This window comes from Pseudophryne corroboree, chromosome 7, assembly GCF_028390025.1.
Source record: "Pseudophryne corroboree isolate aPseCor3 chromosome 7, aPseCor3.hap2, whole genome shotgun sequence".
In the NCBI taxonomy this organism is placed as follows: Eukaryota; Metazoa; Chordata; class Amphibia; order Anura; family Myobatrachidae; genus Pseudophryne; species Pseudophryne corroboree.
The window spans coordinates 121,682,205-121,697,957 of NC_086450.1; the positions used below are offsets into that span (position 1 = coordinate 121,682,205).

At 48.5% G+C, this 15,753-nt stretch overlaps 1 protein-coding gene across 6 annotated transcripts in view; it reads right to left on the bottom strand.

The window, feature by feature from the left end:
* The window catches only part of LOC134944763 (sodium channel protein type 2 subunit alpha-like), a 329,999-nt gene that overhangs the window by 7,619 nt on the left and 306,627 nt on the right, over positions 1-15,753 (bottom strand). For all 6 annotated transcript variants that reach the window (XM_063933609.1, XM_063933606.1, XM_063933605.1 and 3 more), the window contains one exon: positions 11,478-11,748. In XM_063933609.1, the coding sequence (XP_063789679.1) occupies positions 11,478-11,748 (271 nt within the window). The remainder of the gene's footprint in view (positions 1-11,477; positions 11,749-15,753) is intronic.

Below are 15,753 nucleotides of genomic sequence, written 5' to 3' on the forward strand. Positions count from 1 at the left end.
AATAGACAGCATGTAACAATAGGGTGCTCTGGTTACAGAGTTACAATTCTCATCAACCAGTCCTTTGGACACTTTGGATCCTTCTCAGAAGTGACACACTTCTGAGGAAGGAACCATAGCAATCCGAAATGTGTTAAGCGAGGTGGCTATTCCAATAGGACTTGTTGTGGACTGGAACCTTACTGACCGTGGACCGTGCATGAGAGGAAGGGTGTCCGGGACCCTGATATCCGTGCTGAAAGGACTGGTCAATGAGTACTGTAACTCTGTAACCAGAGCACCCTATTGTTACATGCTGTCTATTTTTTATGTTTGTGAGTGCATTTGTATTAAATACTTTTAATCCTTTATCAAAAATTTATTAAAAAGGATGATTATTTTTATTTCATGTTTATTGTCTAGAGTTGAGTGCATATCATCTGTGGATGTCCCCGCTATACATGCATGAAAATAAGTGCATATATTGGCCTGAATGCAGATCTGTATGCATCTTTGCTGTGTTCTCGTCCCATATTTGGTTGCTTGGTTTGATAATCATCATCATCATCATCATTACCAACGAGCACCTGCACAACCCTATGCTTGGGGGGAAATGATACACCTGGAAACAGGCATATTCACATTTCTTCATAGCCTGCAGAAGAGTCAGCTCACCCTCACTGAACGTAGATCGATGTTAGAAGTCCATACATGTATCTCTACATCACCCTCAATTGCTACTTTATACAGTAAGTTGTACCATTCTAGTACTGAATAAGACCCCTCTTTTAAATCCATAATGGAATGGAATGAAGGTACTGTACTAGAAACATTCCTTATAGAAGCACCATGTTGACATAATAGCATCCAGTGTTATAGCTAGACATTTTAGAGCTGTGTGCAAGAAAAAGCATTGGCTTTTTAAAAAAAAAAAAAAAAAAAAAAATATATATATATATATATATATATATATATATTGTGATCCTGTGAGGTTGTGCCTGTTCCTGTGAAAAAGGAATAGAGCGGTTCAGGATTGGAAATCTCTAAAGACCCCCATTTTGGTGATATTTATTGGAGCAGAGTTGGATTGTGGGGTTCCACTCTCCTCGATGAGATTAGGGAAAATTACAACATCTGACTTCAACCTAATTGTACATTTTCTGTTTTGATGAAGTCTATTTGGATACCATATCATTTGAAAAGAACGTGTGATTGGATGTAACATTAAGAATTCAAACCTGTCTTAACCAGTGGTAAATAATTTTATCATAAAAACTGATTGTAAACCCCTGATGAAGTCCTAACGGACGAAACGCGTTGGGTTTCGCATTATTGGGTTAACAAAGCCATACCACAAGCATCTGGTTGGATACACGTCCCTTTCAAGTTCTGACTGTGATCACCTGATTGTAAATTCCTCACATCAACTGAAAATGTCTATGTATAAGATTGTTAAATTGTTTTATTGAATTTTTAGATATTTGTACCAATGACAAACTTTTAGGTTACGAATACCTTTCGTTTGTGTATGAATAAAAACTTTTAAATATTGTTATTCTGAAGGCTGATTGGCTCCCACAAGAATCTTTGTCTATTCCATATCTACTTTTGGATACCTTATCTGACAGAGGGTATTTCTTGGTGGTTTGAGACTAGTGGTACAGCGCAAAAAAAGGGTTACCTTTTGTTTTGTGATATATATATATATATATATATATATAAAAAAGAAAAAGTTTCCCAGGGAGCTCGTGTGAATCTTTGGTATATCTAACGTTTTTACTTATACAGTGACACAGTCATAAAAAATCAACTTATTTATTTTATAAGATATAATAAAATAAGCTGTACCACAATGTATCCTAAATTGACAATAAACTATGTTTTTTACAAATATTTGTATTGGTGACAATTCATTTCAATCATAGATCGACATAATGATTATTCATCCTTATAGGAATGACAAAATCGCTGTCTCAACCCAACGCGTTTCGTCTACAGACTTCATCAGGGGTTTATTGAAATCAAAGGTTCACAATATGGATAAGCAAATTAAGTGTGTCTTCAAATGATAATTAAAACACTTAAAAGTGGTGTCGAATTCGATTCCACCACATGGAATATCAATTGGACAGATCATCGGATGTGACCAGTTCAATATGTTGTCCACTATACGGACTTAGTTTGATGATTTAAAAATTATTTTGTATTCGAACCAATTATATGGAAATTAGCTCGTAAAGCAGCTATTCAATATGTCTCATCCAAGCGTGGATACGACATAAGGTAGACAACTGTAATCGTACCTCTCCACCTTCTGCAATGCTCCTAGCAGCTAGGAGCATTGCAGAAGGTGGAGAGGTACGATTACAGTTGTCTACCTTATGTCGTATCCACGCTTGGATGAGACATATTGAATAGCTGCTTTACGAGCTAATTTCCATATAATTGGTTCGAATACAAAATAATTTTTAAATCATCAAACTAAGTCCGTATAGTGGACAACATATTGAACTGGTCACATCCGATGATCTGTCCAATTGATATTCCATGTGGTGGAATCGAATTCGACACCACTTTTAAGTGTTTTAATTATCATTTGAAGACACACTTAATTTGCTTATCCATATTGTGAACCTTTGATTTCAATAAACCCCTGATGAAGTCTGTAGACGAAACGCGTTGGGTTGAGACAGCGATTTTGTCATTCCTATAAGGATGAATAATCATTATGTCGATCTATGATTGAAATGAATTGTCACCAATACAAATATTTGTAAAAAACATCGTTTATTGTCAATTTAGGATACATTGTGGTACAGCTTATTTTATTATATCTTATAAAATAAATAAGTTGATTTTTTATGACTGTGTCACTGTATAAGTAAAAACGTTAGATATACCAAAGATTCACACGAGCTCCCTGGGAAACTTTTTCTTTTTTGTTCATAACCATTATACCCCGCCTAACAGGGGGTATTTCCCTTAAGGTGTAGCTTCCCATTATATCAGCGCGAGTAAGGTCTTAGATCGGTTTTTGTAATATATATATATATATGTATAGGGGTGTGGCTTCATGGGGAAGGGTCATGGCCACAGAGCTCCCTTTTATACATTACGGCAGGCAGAGTCCCCTTCTTACACATTACGGCAACAGAGTCCCCCTTTTTATACACATTACAGCAGCAGAGTCCCCCCTTTTTACACATAACGGCAGGCAGTCCCCTTTTTTACACATTACAGCAGCAGAGTCACCGTTTTTACACATTATGGCAGGCAGAGTCCCCCTTTTCTACACGTTAGGCAGGCAGAGTCCTTTTTTACACATTACAGCAGCCAAGTCCCCTTGTTTACACAATAACCTAACCTTTCGTGATAGCTCAACTGCCCCCTCCCCCTCATCCTCCCTGCAATCGATCAATGCACTTACAGTATTGCAGGGTGTGGGACACACCGGATGTATAGCCACATTGTGTTGCTGGTGCCTGTGCTGAGCACACGCTGCCACTGGGGACTGGACTGCCCACTTCCCCCCTTCCCCACCCAAACGCAGCGGCAGGGTACCGTGGGAGCAGCCTAGACTGGGAGAGACATCACATGTCTCTCCCAGTAGACATTGCAGGTCTGTGGGCGGAAACAGAGTAAGCCGGGAGGGGGCGGAGCATACAGGTGGAAGCTGCGCTGCTACGGTGCTGCCCGCTGTTTTGTATGTAGTGGTGTGTAGATGAGCCAAACGCACTACTACATACATGACAGCAGGCAGCGACGCAGGTAGCGGCGGTGGTGAGCGGCCCTGCTGGTGTGCTACCTGACGGTGCACCCACAGAGCATATGCGCTGTGGGCAAGGCACCTCAGGCACACAACTAGTTACGGCTCTGATAGCATCATATAGTTGCTGTACATTTGCTGACTTTACATTCATGCTGCAAAACTCCCATTCTACCACATCCCAAAAGTGCTGAATTCATTGTTATGTTTCTGGACACAGCTTGGGATGACATTGGCTTTGTGACATGCTGTGTTAACCTATTTTAAGCAGCCATTAGAAGATAGTAGAGTGTGTCCATAAAGGGAAGCTCATGGTCAGCAAAAGTACTCAGATTGTGTCATATAAATGATGCTTCATTGGTAGTAAAGGGTCTGATGTGTGTTTAGAAAACAATTCCCACACTATTACACTGCCCCCATCACCACCACCACCAACTGTCCGTACTATCTGCATGCCACAAGGCTTGTCAGGCCATACCATTTTCCATTCTTCAACTGTCCAGTTTTTATGAGCCTATTGCTCGCTGACAGAAGCGGAGCCCAGTGTGGTCTTCACAGTTTGAAGTGTGACACACATAGATATAGATATGATTTTTAATAGGCATATCTCTCCTGCTGGAGGCCCTGCAGTACGATACACATAAAGTTGATAATTATCAGCAGAATCATCTAGCCACTTCTGATTGGCTGATTGTTTACTGACCCATTTAGCTGACAATATCTAAATCATTGGTTTTGTGGCCATCTGTTAGTATTACTTAACTGACATTTCAATTGGACTACTGTGGGAAAGGAATTTCCCATTTTATTATTTTTTAAAGGAAATGCAATAGATGTTTGTATTTAATTGAACCTGTATTTAATTACATTTTATATTAAAAATGTAAATTATGTATTTATTAACAACTGTCCAGATAATATTCTGTATTATATCTATGAGATGATCACGATGGTGACCGCATGCAGCATCTTTAGACGCAGCACTTGGATCACAGCTGTATATAGGATTTGGAATTTGTATTTTGGGGGTGATTCCGAGTTGTTCGCTCGCTAGCTGCTTTTAGCAGCATTGCACACGCTAAGCCGCCGCCCTCTGGGAGTGTATCTTAGTTTAGCAGAAGTGCGAACGAAAGATTAGCAGAATTGCGAATAGAAATTTCTTAGCAGTTTCTGAGTAGCTCCAGACTTACTCAGCCATTGCGACCAGCTCAGTCCTTTTCGTTCCTGGTTTGACGTCACAAACACACCCAGCGTTTGCCCAACCACTCCCCCGTTTCTCCAGCCACTCCTGCGTTTTGCAACTCGAACGCCTGCGTTTTTCCGCACACTCCCACACGGCCAGTTTCCGCCCAGAAACACCCACTTCCTGTCAATCACACTAAGATCAGCACAGCGATGAAAAAGCTTTGTTATGCCGTGAGTAAAATACCTAACTTTTGTGTAAAATAACTAAGTGCATGCGCTCTGCGAACCTTGCGCATGCGCAGTAAGCGACTAATCGCAGTATAGCGAAAATCGGCAACGAGCGAACAACTCGGAATGACCCCCTTTAGCTGTAGCATTGAACTGACGGTTTCCTACGGCTGTGCCATACCATACAAATTAGAATCAGACCCTTATGGCCCTCATTCCGAGTTGTTCGCTCGCTAGCTACTTTTAGCAGAAATGCAAACACAAAGCCGCCGCCCTCTGGGAGTGTATGTTAGCATAGTAGAATTGTTAACGAAAGATTAGCAATTGCTAATGAAAGATTAGCAATTCTGCTAATGGGCCTAATTCCGAGTTGATCGCAGCAGAAAACTTGTTAGCAGTTGGGCAAAACCATGTGCACTGCAGGGTGGACAGATATAACATGTGTAGAGAGAGTTAGATTTGGGCGGGGCGTGTTCAAACTGAAATCTAAATTGCAGTGTAAAAATAAAGCAGCCAGTATTTACCCTGCACAGAAACAAAAAAACCCATCCACATTTAACTCTCTCTGCAAAGGTTATATCTGCCACACCTGCAGTGCACATGGTTTTGCCCAACTGCTAAAAAGTTTTCTGCTGCGATCAACTTGGAATTACCCCCAATATTAGCAGAATTGCTAACGAATGCAATTTCCTTGCAGTTTCTGAGTAGCTCCAGACCTACTCCTAGATTGCGATCACCTCAGTCCGTTTAGTTCCTGGTTTGACGTCACAAACACGCCCAGCATCCGACCAGCCACTCCTTCGTTTCTCCAGCCACTCCTGCGTTTTTACCTGGCACGCCTGCATTTTTTAGCACACTCCCTGAAAACGGCCAGTTTCCGCCCAGAAACACCCACTTCCTGTCAATCCGCAGAGCGATTGAAAAGCTTTGTTCGCCTGTGAGTAAAATAGCATAGTTTTGTGTAAATTTGCTTAGCGCGTGCACCCTGCTGTGCATACGCATGCGCAGAACTGCCGGATTTTAGCCTATTAGCAATTCTGTTAAAATTAGCAGCGAGCGAACAACTCGGAATGAGGGCCTATGTTCACATGCATCTCTTACAATTGGCCTGATTCTGAAATGTGTGAATTATTTTTTACAGGATCTTTGAGTGCCGCCGACTTGGATACAATATATAAAACAAGACAGCACACTGTAATGAAAATTAGGTTGGTGGTGCAGGGTCCAGAGGGGGTTAAAAATAGGCACTCACTTTTTCCATCACACAGAAAAAGAAAAAATAGCACTCACGTTTTGATGAAAAAAAGGAGGTTCTTTTCTTTTTCTGTGTGATTGAAAAAGTGAGTGCATATATATATACTAGGTGATTCATCGCGCCCTACGGGCGCTCTTCACACCATCGCAAGGGGCTACGCCCCTTAACCCCTGCATGCCTTTCTGACGTTCAATATTTGTATTATATGGAGTATTACCAGCATTCCTAGTTTTGTTATTGGTTAAATATTGCGCAACAAAAGGGCATCCGATGGTGAAGGGGGCGTATCCCCTTGCAACGGCGTGAACAGCGGCTGCAGGGCATGATGTACAGAATATAGGTGTAAGTTCAGCATGGGGGCGGGCTTGAAAAGGGGGTGGGTGCAGTGAGGTGGAGGTGCCTCTCCGTGACGCTGATCACCCCTGATTCAGAGACTCACTGGTAGCGGCTGCGGATGGTGTCCAAGGTGCTGTGTGTGGTGGAGAGGTGGCCTGTGGATGTTGGAGGGGGTCCAGAGGTACTGCAGGTGGGGGAGAAGTGGGGGTGCGGATGGTGGAGGGGGTCCAGAGAGACTACAGGTGGGGCGGATGGGGGGAGGGGGTCTGTAGATGTTGCTGGTGGGTGAGGGGCGGGTGTGGGGGGGCCACGGATGAAGGAGGGGGTCTGGAGGTGCTGTACATGGGGGAGGGGTGGGTACTGCGGATGGGGGGAGGGAGGTGTTGCAGGTGGGGGAGGTGTGGGGGAGTGGGGGCCGTAGAGGAGTTCCGGAGGCGCTGCGGGTGGGGCAGGGGTGTGGCGGGTGGGGGAGGTGCTGTGGTGGATAGGGGAGGTGTTCCGATGGCGCTGTGGGTGGGGAAGGTTCGGGTGTTGGGGTGCCGCGAGTGTAATAAGGGGTCAGGAGGTGCTGTGGGTGGGGGAGGGGCGGGGTTGATGCGGATAAGGGAGTGCCAGGTGTGGGGGTGTCGCTGATTGTGTATGGGGACCATAGCCGCAGCGGGTGGTGCGGGGGGTGGAGTAGGAGGTCTGGAGGCGCCACGGGTGGGGGAGGGGCGGGTATGCGGTGCCGTGGATGGGGGTGTGGGTCCGGGAGAGCTGCAGGTGGGGGAGGGGCGGGTGTGTGATGGGACTGTTTTGGCCAGCAATACATTTAGCCACGTGGAAGTGAGCTCCATAGGCTGGCCTGTGTATACTGCACCTTTACATTTTTGTATTTTTTGGGTGCGTTTGGGAGAGGACCGGGTGCAGGGGGTGGCGTGTGGTTGGGCGAGGGGTTCCAGAGGTGTTGCGGTTGGGGGAGGGGTAGTTGCGGGGTGCCGCGGAAGGGGTCTGTAAATGCAGTGGGTGGGGGATGAGTGGCTGCGGATGGGGGAGGGTCAAGTGGGGGAGGGGTGGGAACTGCGGATGGGGGAGGGTTTGGGGAGGTGTAGCGGCTGGGGGAGGGGGGCTGTGGATGAGTTCTGGAGATGCTGTGGGTCAGGGAGGGGCGGGGGTGTCACGGCTGGGTGAGGTGGAGGTGCTGTGGTGGATGGAGGAGGGGTTCCGGTGGCGCTGCGGGTGGGGAAGGTGCGGATGGCGCGAGTGGAATAGGGGTTTGGGAGGTGTCGTGGGTGAGGGAGGGGTGGGGTTGATGCGGGTGGGGAAGTGGCAGGTGGGGGGGTGTCTGCGATGAGGTCCATAGGCGGTGAGTGTGGTGGAGGGGTGGGTGCCGCGGGTGGGGTAGGGGGTCTGGAGGTGCCACGGCTGGGGGAGGGGTGGGTTGGGGGGTGCCGTGGATGGGGGAGGGGGTCTGGGGGAGTTGCAGGAGGGGGAGGGGTGGGGGAGGGGCGGGTGTGTGAGGGGACTGTTTTGGGCAGCAATACATTTAGCCACATGGAAGTGAGCTCCATAGGCTGGCCTGTCTATGCAGCACCTTTACATTGTTTTTTTTTTTTTTTGGTGCGTTTGGGGGAGGTGCGTGTGCAGGGGGGGGGGTTGAGTGAGGGGTTCCAGAGGTGTTGCGGGTGGGGGAGGGGTAGTTGCGGGGTGCTGCGGAAGGGGTCTGTATAAGCAGTGGGTGGGGGAGTAATGAGTTGCTGCGGGTGGGGCGTGGATGGAGGCGGGGGTCTGGAGGTGCTGTGGGTGAGGGAGGGGTGGGTACTTCGGAGGCGGAAGGGGTTGGAGAGGTGGAGGGGCGGGGGAGTGGGGGCTGTGGATGAGTTCCAGAGGCGCTGCGGGTGGGGGAGAGGCGGGGGTGTGGTGGATGGGGGAGGGGTTTGGATGGGGCTGCGGGTGGGGAAGGTGCGGGTGCTGGGGTGCAGTGAGTGGAATAGGGGGTTAGGGGGTGGGGAGGTGGGGTGGGTGGGGGAGCGGTGGGGTTGACGCGGGTGGGGGAGTGGCCGGTGTGTGGGTGTTGCTGATAGGGGATGGGGTCCATAGGCGCTGCGGGTGGTGGAGGGGTGGGTGCGGTGGTGGGGCGGGACTGTTTTGGGCAGCAATACATTGAGCCACGTGGGAGTGAGCTGCACCTGTACATTTAATTTTTGGTTTGATTGTGGATTTGTCATTGTGTGGTAAGTGCAGTTATAGGACGTGGGAGCCTGTTACATGTGGCTGGGTGCAGGGTGCATGGGGTCTGTGCTGCAGCCCCCTCCTCTCTGTCCCTCTCCCCCCTGACGTGCTGCGCAGGCGCAGTGGCGGCAGACGGGTGTGCGGGGCGGATGGAGATGAATAGGATGACAGAGGCCCCAGCATCGGGCGCACGGAGACCCCACCTCCTCCCCCTCACTTACCGGCACTGACAGTTGTGCGCCCCACTGGTTCCCTGAGCAGAGCCGCACGCCTGGGGGAGGGGCAGGTGGCGGGGCGCCGCAGCAGATCTGGTGTGTAAAGTGCTCTGGCGGCTCCTGCTGCTCTCATGCCGGCATCCACATGAGGGAAGGGGTCCGGCGGCCGGGAGTGACACCCACCAGCCCAGTACCCGCCGTGTGCAGGAGCCAGAAGGAGCGTGCCGGGGAATCGCAGGCAGGACGTCCTCCTTCTCTCCTTGATCTGTGACTCCGCCCAGATCTGTGACTCCGCCCAGCGTTACGGCCAGGCACAGAATCACAGATATGGGCTATTATATAGGAGATATATATATATATTTATATACACACACACTTGCTTTAATTTTGATTCAAAGGTATTTAATTATGCTGATTAGAAATTGTATCCATACTGACTGCGAAACAATACACTTTGGGGGGAATTCAAATGTTTGGAAAGTCGGTTGGGTGTATGTTTTTTCCTGTCTATTAGATAGGAAAAAACATACACCCAACTGACCTTTCAAACAATTGAATATCCCCCTTTGTTTCTGATTTCATCTCTTGCAGATTCCATGAATACTGTTAACAGAGCCGTAACTAGGTGTGGGCCAGAGGGGCATTGCACAATGGGGGTAATTCCAAGTTGATCGCATATTATATCTGCCCCCCCCTGCAGTGCACATGGTTTTGCCCAATTGCTAAAAAATTTCCTGCTGCGATCAACTTGGAATTACCCCCAATGTGCAATGCGCTGTGAGGCGGAAAATCTCTGCATGCACCCGCTGGCCCACACCACAGTACCGCTCGCGTCTCTCCTGTGCTGAGTGATGATTGGTTAGAAGTGGGGACGGAGGGCGTGGCTTGGGAATTCTGTCTGAAATTGCTTCTTCTCACGGACAGTTTCTGGCGCCCATATTACTTTCTGGCGTCTGCTGAGCGGGACTGTGACCCGGCCGGGCGGGGGCTGCTGTGCGGGGTGAGTAGTGTGGTGGTTACCTCTGGTGCTGCCTGGAGCTCAGCATAACATGGTGCGGTCTCTGTGCATGCTTCCACTCACTGCTACAGTAGCTTTGCCACTTGTTACTAGGCTGAGACTGGCAGCTGGAGAACGACAAATCCCAGCATGCATCCACGGGTTCCCTTCCTCACAACTTCCGAAGACTTCTGTATGTGATGTGTGGCAACAGCTGGTTATTGTGTCTCCTCTCTTCTGTACCTGGCTCATAATGTGCTGTGTTCTGTATTTCTATTCTATTTCCCGCAGCAGGACAGGATTTAGGGGCTGACTGATCTGTCACCTAGCACAGAGCTTTCTCAGTTATTATGTCATTCCATGTATTATGCTAGGGTGGTAACCTACAGCCTGTGGAGCTGCATAGGATGTGTATTGCAGCGCCGTAACTACCTGTGTGCCAGGTGTGCCTGGAACACAGCGCAGTTGCCCTGAGGGCGCACGGCCAGCGGCTTGCAATGAGTCCAATTGATTAATTACAAGCCGCCTTTTCTGCGCCGTGCGCCGCGCTGGAGGAGAGAGCAGCGCCGAAGGCAGAGAAGTAAGAGGGGGACTGGAGCCGCAGCAGCGCTATGTCATTGGTAGTGGCGCCGCTGCAGCAGTCCCCTCTCCTTCCATATTGGATGCCCAGCGCTGCTGTGAATGCTGGGATGCACTTCCCTCATCCCAGCATTCACAGCGGCGGGCAGCCAATGCGGAAGGAGAGGGGGCTGCTGCAGCGGTGCCTCCACCAATTACATAGCGCTGCTGCGGCTCCAGTCCTCCTCCCTCCTCTTCCTTCTCCACTGCCCAGGAATGGATCTGCCTGCACAAGGAGCCTGACTGCCAGCGGGGAGAGATAGTTAGTATCTCTCTCTCTCTTCTGTCTGCCACAATCTGTAAAAAGGGGGACGCTGTCTGCCGTAACGTGTTAAAAGGGGGACACTGTCTGCCGTAATGTGTAAAAAGGAGAACGTTGGCTGCCGTAATGTGTAAAAAGGGACGCTGTCTGCCGTAATGTGTAAAACGGGGCTCTACCTGGTGTAGTGGCGCTACTGTGCAGCGTAATTTGAATAATGGAGACTACTGAGCACCGTAGTATGAATTGGTATTATTTTGTGGCCACGCGCCTTCCCCATGAAGCCATGCCCCTATATATTTTTTGTCTTGCATGGGGGGGGGGCGCCAATGTCGTTTCTTGCACACAGCGCTAAAATGCCTAGTTACGGCACTGACTGTTAATATTAATATTGAATTCTAAATAAGACTGGAAGTACAGTTTCTTACCTACAATGGAAAGTATCACCACAACCAAATCAAATATGTTCCATCCAACTGTAAAGTAATAAAAGCGCAAAGAAATGAGCTTGAGAAGGAATTCCCCGGTGAAAAGGATAATGAAGACCACATTGATCCAGTACAATCTGGTTTCCATTTCTTGGCTCTGGTCATCGGTTTCAATCATCATCGTTACCATGTTTAGGAATATGAGACACATGATGGTGATGTCAAATGCTTGCTTTGTGACAATGTCAAATATCATACCCTGGAAAGCATTCTGTGGGGACACAATAACATTTTAGTGATAGAAGTGCATTTATAAATATTAAACACACTAGAAATAGTATAGACATGAAATTTGCAGCCTTTGGGATGCAAGGTGTCCTGAATCTATTCTGACTAGATCACCATCATCTGTGACATAAGTAGGAAACAGTAGGCCTAGGTACAGTAAAAGATCTATTTAAATAATGGGATACATAGCAAATTTCAGTACGCAGTCATCCTGCCAACATTTAACATTTGGACAATCATAATGTTGCCAGTTATGATGTTGATATTGTTGAAATGTTGACATGGAACACGGCAACATCTACAAAATGTCGACATTCTACATGGAGCAGAGGGTTAGAGTTAGACTGAGGGACTGGAGGGTTAAGGATAGACTGTGGGGCCGTAGGGTTAGGGTTAGGGACTGTGGGTAGGGGGGTTAGGCACTAGGGGGAGGTTTAGGATTAGACACTAAGGGGAGGGTTAGGGTTAAATACTAAGAGCAGATACTAGGGGGAGGTTTAGGTACTAGGCAGAGGGTTAGGTACTAGGAGGATGGTTAGGGTTAGGAACTAGAGGGAGGGTTAGGGTCAGGCACTAGGAGGAGTTTTAGAGTTAGGCACTAGAAGGAGAGTTAGGGATAGGCACTAGGAAGAAGATTAGGCACTAGCAGGAGGATTCAGGTTAGGCACTAGGGGGAGGGTTAGGCACTAGGGGGAAAGTTAGGGTTAGGTGCTAGGTGAAGGGTTAGGGTTAGGTGCTAGGGGGAGAGCTAGGCACTGGGAAGAGAGTCAGGGACTAGGGGGAGGGTTAGGCACTAGGGGGAGGGTTAGGTACTTGGAGTAGGGGTTAGGCACTAGAAGGAGAGTTAGAGTTAGGCACTAAGGGGGGGTTTGGGTTAGGCACTAGGAAGAGGGTTAGGTACTAGAAGGAGAGTTAGGATTAGACACTTGGAGGAGGGTTAACTACTAGGGGGAGGGTTAAGGTGAAGCACTAGGAGGAGGGTCAGGCACTAGGAGAAGGTTTAGGCACTAGGAAGAGTGTTAGGCTTAGACACTAGAGGGAGGGTTAAGATTAGGCACTAGGAGAAGGGTTAAGCACTAGGAGGAAGGGTTAGGTACTAGGAGGAGGGTTAGGCACTAGGAGGAGAGTTAGGGTTAGGCACTAAGGGAAGGGTTAGGCACTAGGAGGAAGGGTTAGGTACTAGGTGGTGGGTTAGGTACTAGGTGGAGGGTTAGGATTAGGCACTAAGGAGAGGTTTAGGCACTAGTAGAAGTATTAGGGTTAGGTACTAGGGGGAGGGTTAGGCATTATGAGGAAGGGTTAGGTACTAGGAGGAGGATTAGGCACTAGGAGGAGAGTTAGGGTTAGGCACTAAGGGGAGGGTTAGGGTTAGGCACTAGGAGGAAGGGTTAGGTAATAAGGGGGAGGGTTAAGGTTAAGCACTAGGTGGAGGATTAGGTATAGGCACTAGGGGAAGAGCTAGGCACTACGGTAAGGGTTAGGTTTAGGTACTAGGAGGAAGATTAGTTACTAGCGGAAGTTTAGGTACTAGGTGGAGGGTTAGGTACTGGGAGGAGGGTTAAGGTTAGGCACTAGGAGGAGAGTTAGGGTTAAGTACTAGGGGAAGGGTTAGGCAGTAGGGTGAGGGTAAGGTACTAAGAGGGGAGTAAGGGTAAGATACTAGGAGGAGGGTTAGGCACTAGGAGGAGGGTTAGGCACTAGGAGGAGGGTTAGGTACTAGGGGGAGGGTTAGGTACTAGGGGCAGGGTTAGGTACTAGGGGGAGGGTTAGGGTTAGGTACTAGGTGGAGAGTTAGTTACTAGGGGTGGGTTAGGTACTACATGGAGGGTTAGGGTTAGGCACTAAGGAGAGGGTTAGGCACTAGCAGGAGGGTTAGGTACTAGGGGGAGGGTTAGGGACAGGCCCTAGAAGGAAGGATTAGGTACTAGGAGGAGGGTTAGGCACTAAGTGGAGAGTTAGGGTTAGGCACTGGGGGAGGGTTAGGGTTAGGCACTAGGAGGGTTAGGTACTAGAAGGGGTATCCGTTTGGATGGTCAACCTTGTTATGGTCGACAGTCATTAGGTTGACCACTATTGGTCGACATTGACATGGTCGACATGGACACATGGTCGACACATGAAAATGGTCGACACGTGAAAAGGTCGACGTGAGGTTTTTTTTTTTTAAATTGCATTTGGGGAACTTTTCCGTACTTTACAATCCACGTGGACTACGATTGGGAACGGTAATCTGTGCCAAGAGCAGCGGTAGCGGAGCGAGGCACCTTGCCCGAAGCATGGTGAGCGAAGTGAGCTATGCGAGGGGATGCGGTGCACTAAATGGGGTTCCCCGTCTCTTTACACAGAAAACGACACCCAAAAAAGAAAAAGAAAAAAGAAAAATCACGTCAACCTTTTTATGCGTCGACCTTTCATGGGTCGACCATTTTCATGTGTCAACCATTTGACCATGTCGACCATGCCAATGTCTACCAATAGTGGTCGACCTAATGACTGTCGACCATAACATGGTCAACCATTCATACCGGAACCACTATTACTGGTTGGATACAGTGCGGGTCGAATACAGTGCTGGTTGGATTCTGTGTGGGTTGGATACAGCGCGGGTCGGATACAGTGCGGGATATATTACTGGTTGGATACAGTGTGGAATACAGTGCAGGTTGAAAAAAGGGCAGGTTGGATACAGCATGGATTGGATACAGTGCGGGATACATTGCTGGTTTGATACAGTGCAGGAAACAGAGTGGGTTAGCTACAGTGCAGGTTGGACACACTACTGGATACATTGCTAGTCAAATAGAGAGCGTGTTGGATATAGGGCCTAATTCAGTAAGGATTGTGATCAAATAGTTGCCACCCAGAAATAGAGAAAAAACGCTCATCGTAAAAATTGCGAATGCATCGCAATATGCGGCCTGATTGCAAAATCATACACAACTACCGGAAGATTGAAGATTTTTCCTGTCTGCGCCAGGCAAGATCGTCCACAATTTTTGCTACACAAGAGGCTTGAAGTGGTCATCGCTGACGTCAGAGGCCCTCCTTAAAAACTCCTGGGCACGCCTGCATTTTTTCAGACACATCCAGAAAACAGCGTATTTCTACCCAGGAAACGTAGACTTTCTGTCACTCAAATAGCGGCTGCATTGCGGTTACAATGTGTACGCATTTTCTGTAGCTGTTTTTGCTAGAGTGTGCGCAATGCGCAGTCATTAGATAATCGCCCAGATTGCGAATCGCATATTTAGCGATCCAACCTGAATTAGGCCCATAGGGCCTGATTCAGACCTGATTGGTGCTGTGCATTTTCGCACAGCAGCGATCAGGTCTGAACTGCATATGCACCAGCGCAGCAGTGCGCTGACAGCTGTCTTAGCCCTGCGATCGCCTCTGCCTGATTGACAGGCAGAGGCGGTCACTGGGCGGGAGGGGGAGGGCCGGCGGTGTTTGGGGGGCGCGGGTCCGGGCAACGCAGGTGTGCCTGGACCGTTGTAGGGGCGGGCCGTGGCGGCTGCGTGACATCACACGTAGCTGCTGCGACCCTCACAGCGATGAGTAGCTCCCTGCCAATGCGCAGGAGCTGCGCTGGTGAGGAACTACTCTTCCAGTACAAAAGCATCGCCGCTGTGTGATGCTTTTGTACTTGTGCAATGGGGCAGGACCTGGCATGCAGGGCAGACTAGCCCTCTGCTGGGCGTCCCTCCGCATGTCAGGGAAGCTGTTAAATTTAGCACATCTATGATCAGGTCTGAATCAGGCCCATAGTGCGGGATACAGTGTGGGCTGGATACAATGCAGGATACAATGCAGGGCAGATACAGCAATAGTGCACTTACTGTGACAGGGGATGTCACAGTAAGTATTGGCAGTGCATAGGTGCTGGCAGAGTCCTCATTGTGGGGTTGCCGGCAGTGTCAGTCCTACTGGGATGCTGGGTTTGTCGCCAGTGACCGTGATGTCCTCAGTGCAGAGTTGCTGATGGTGT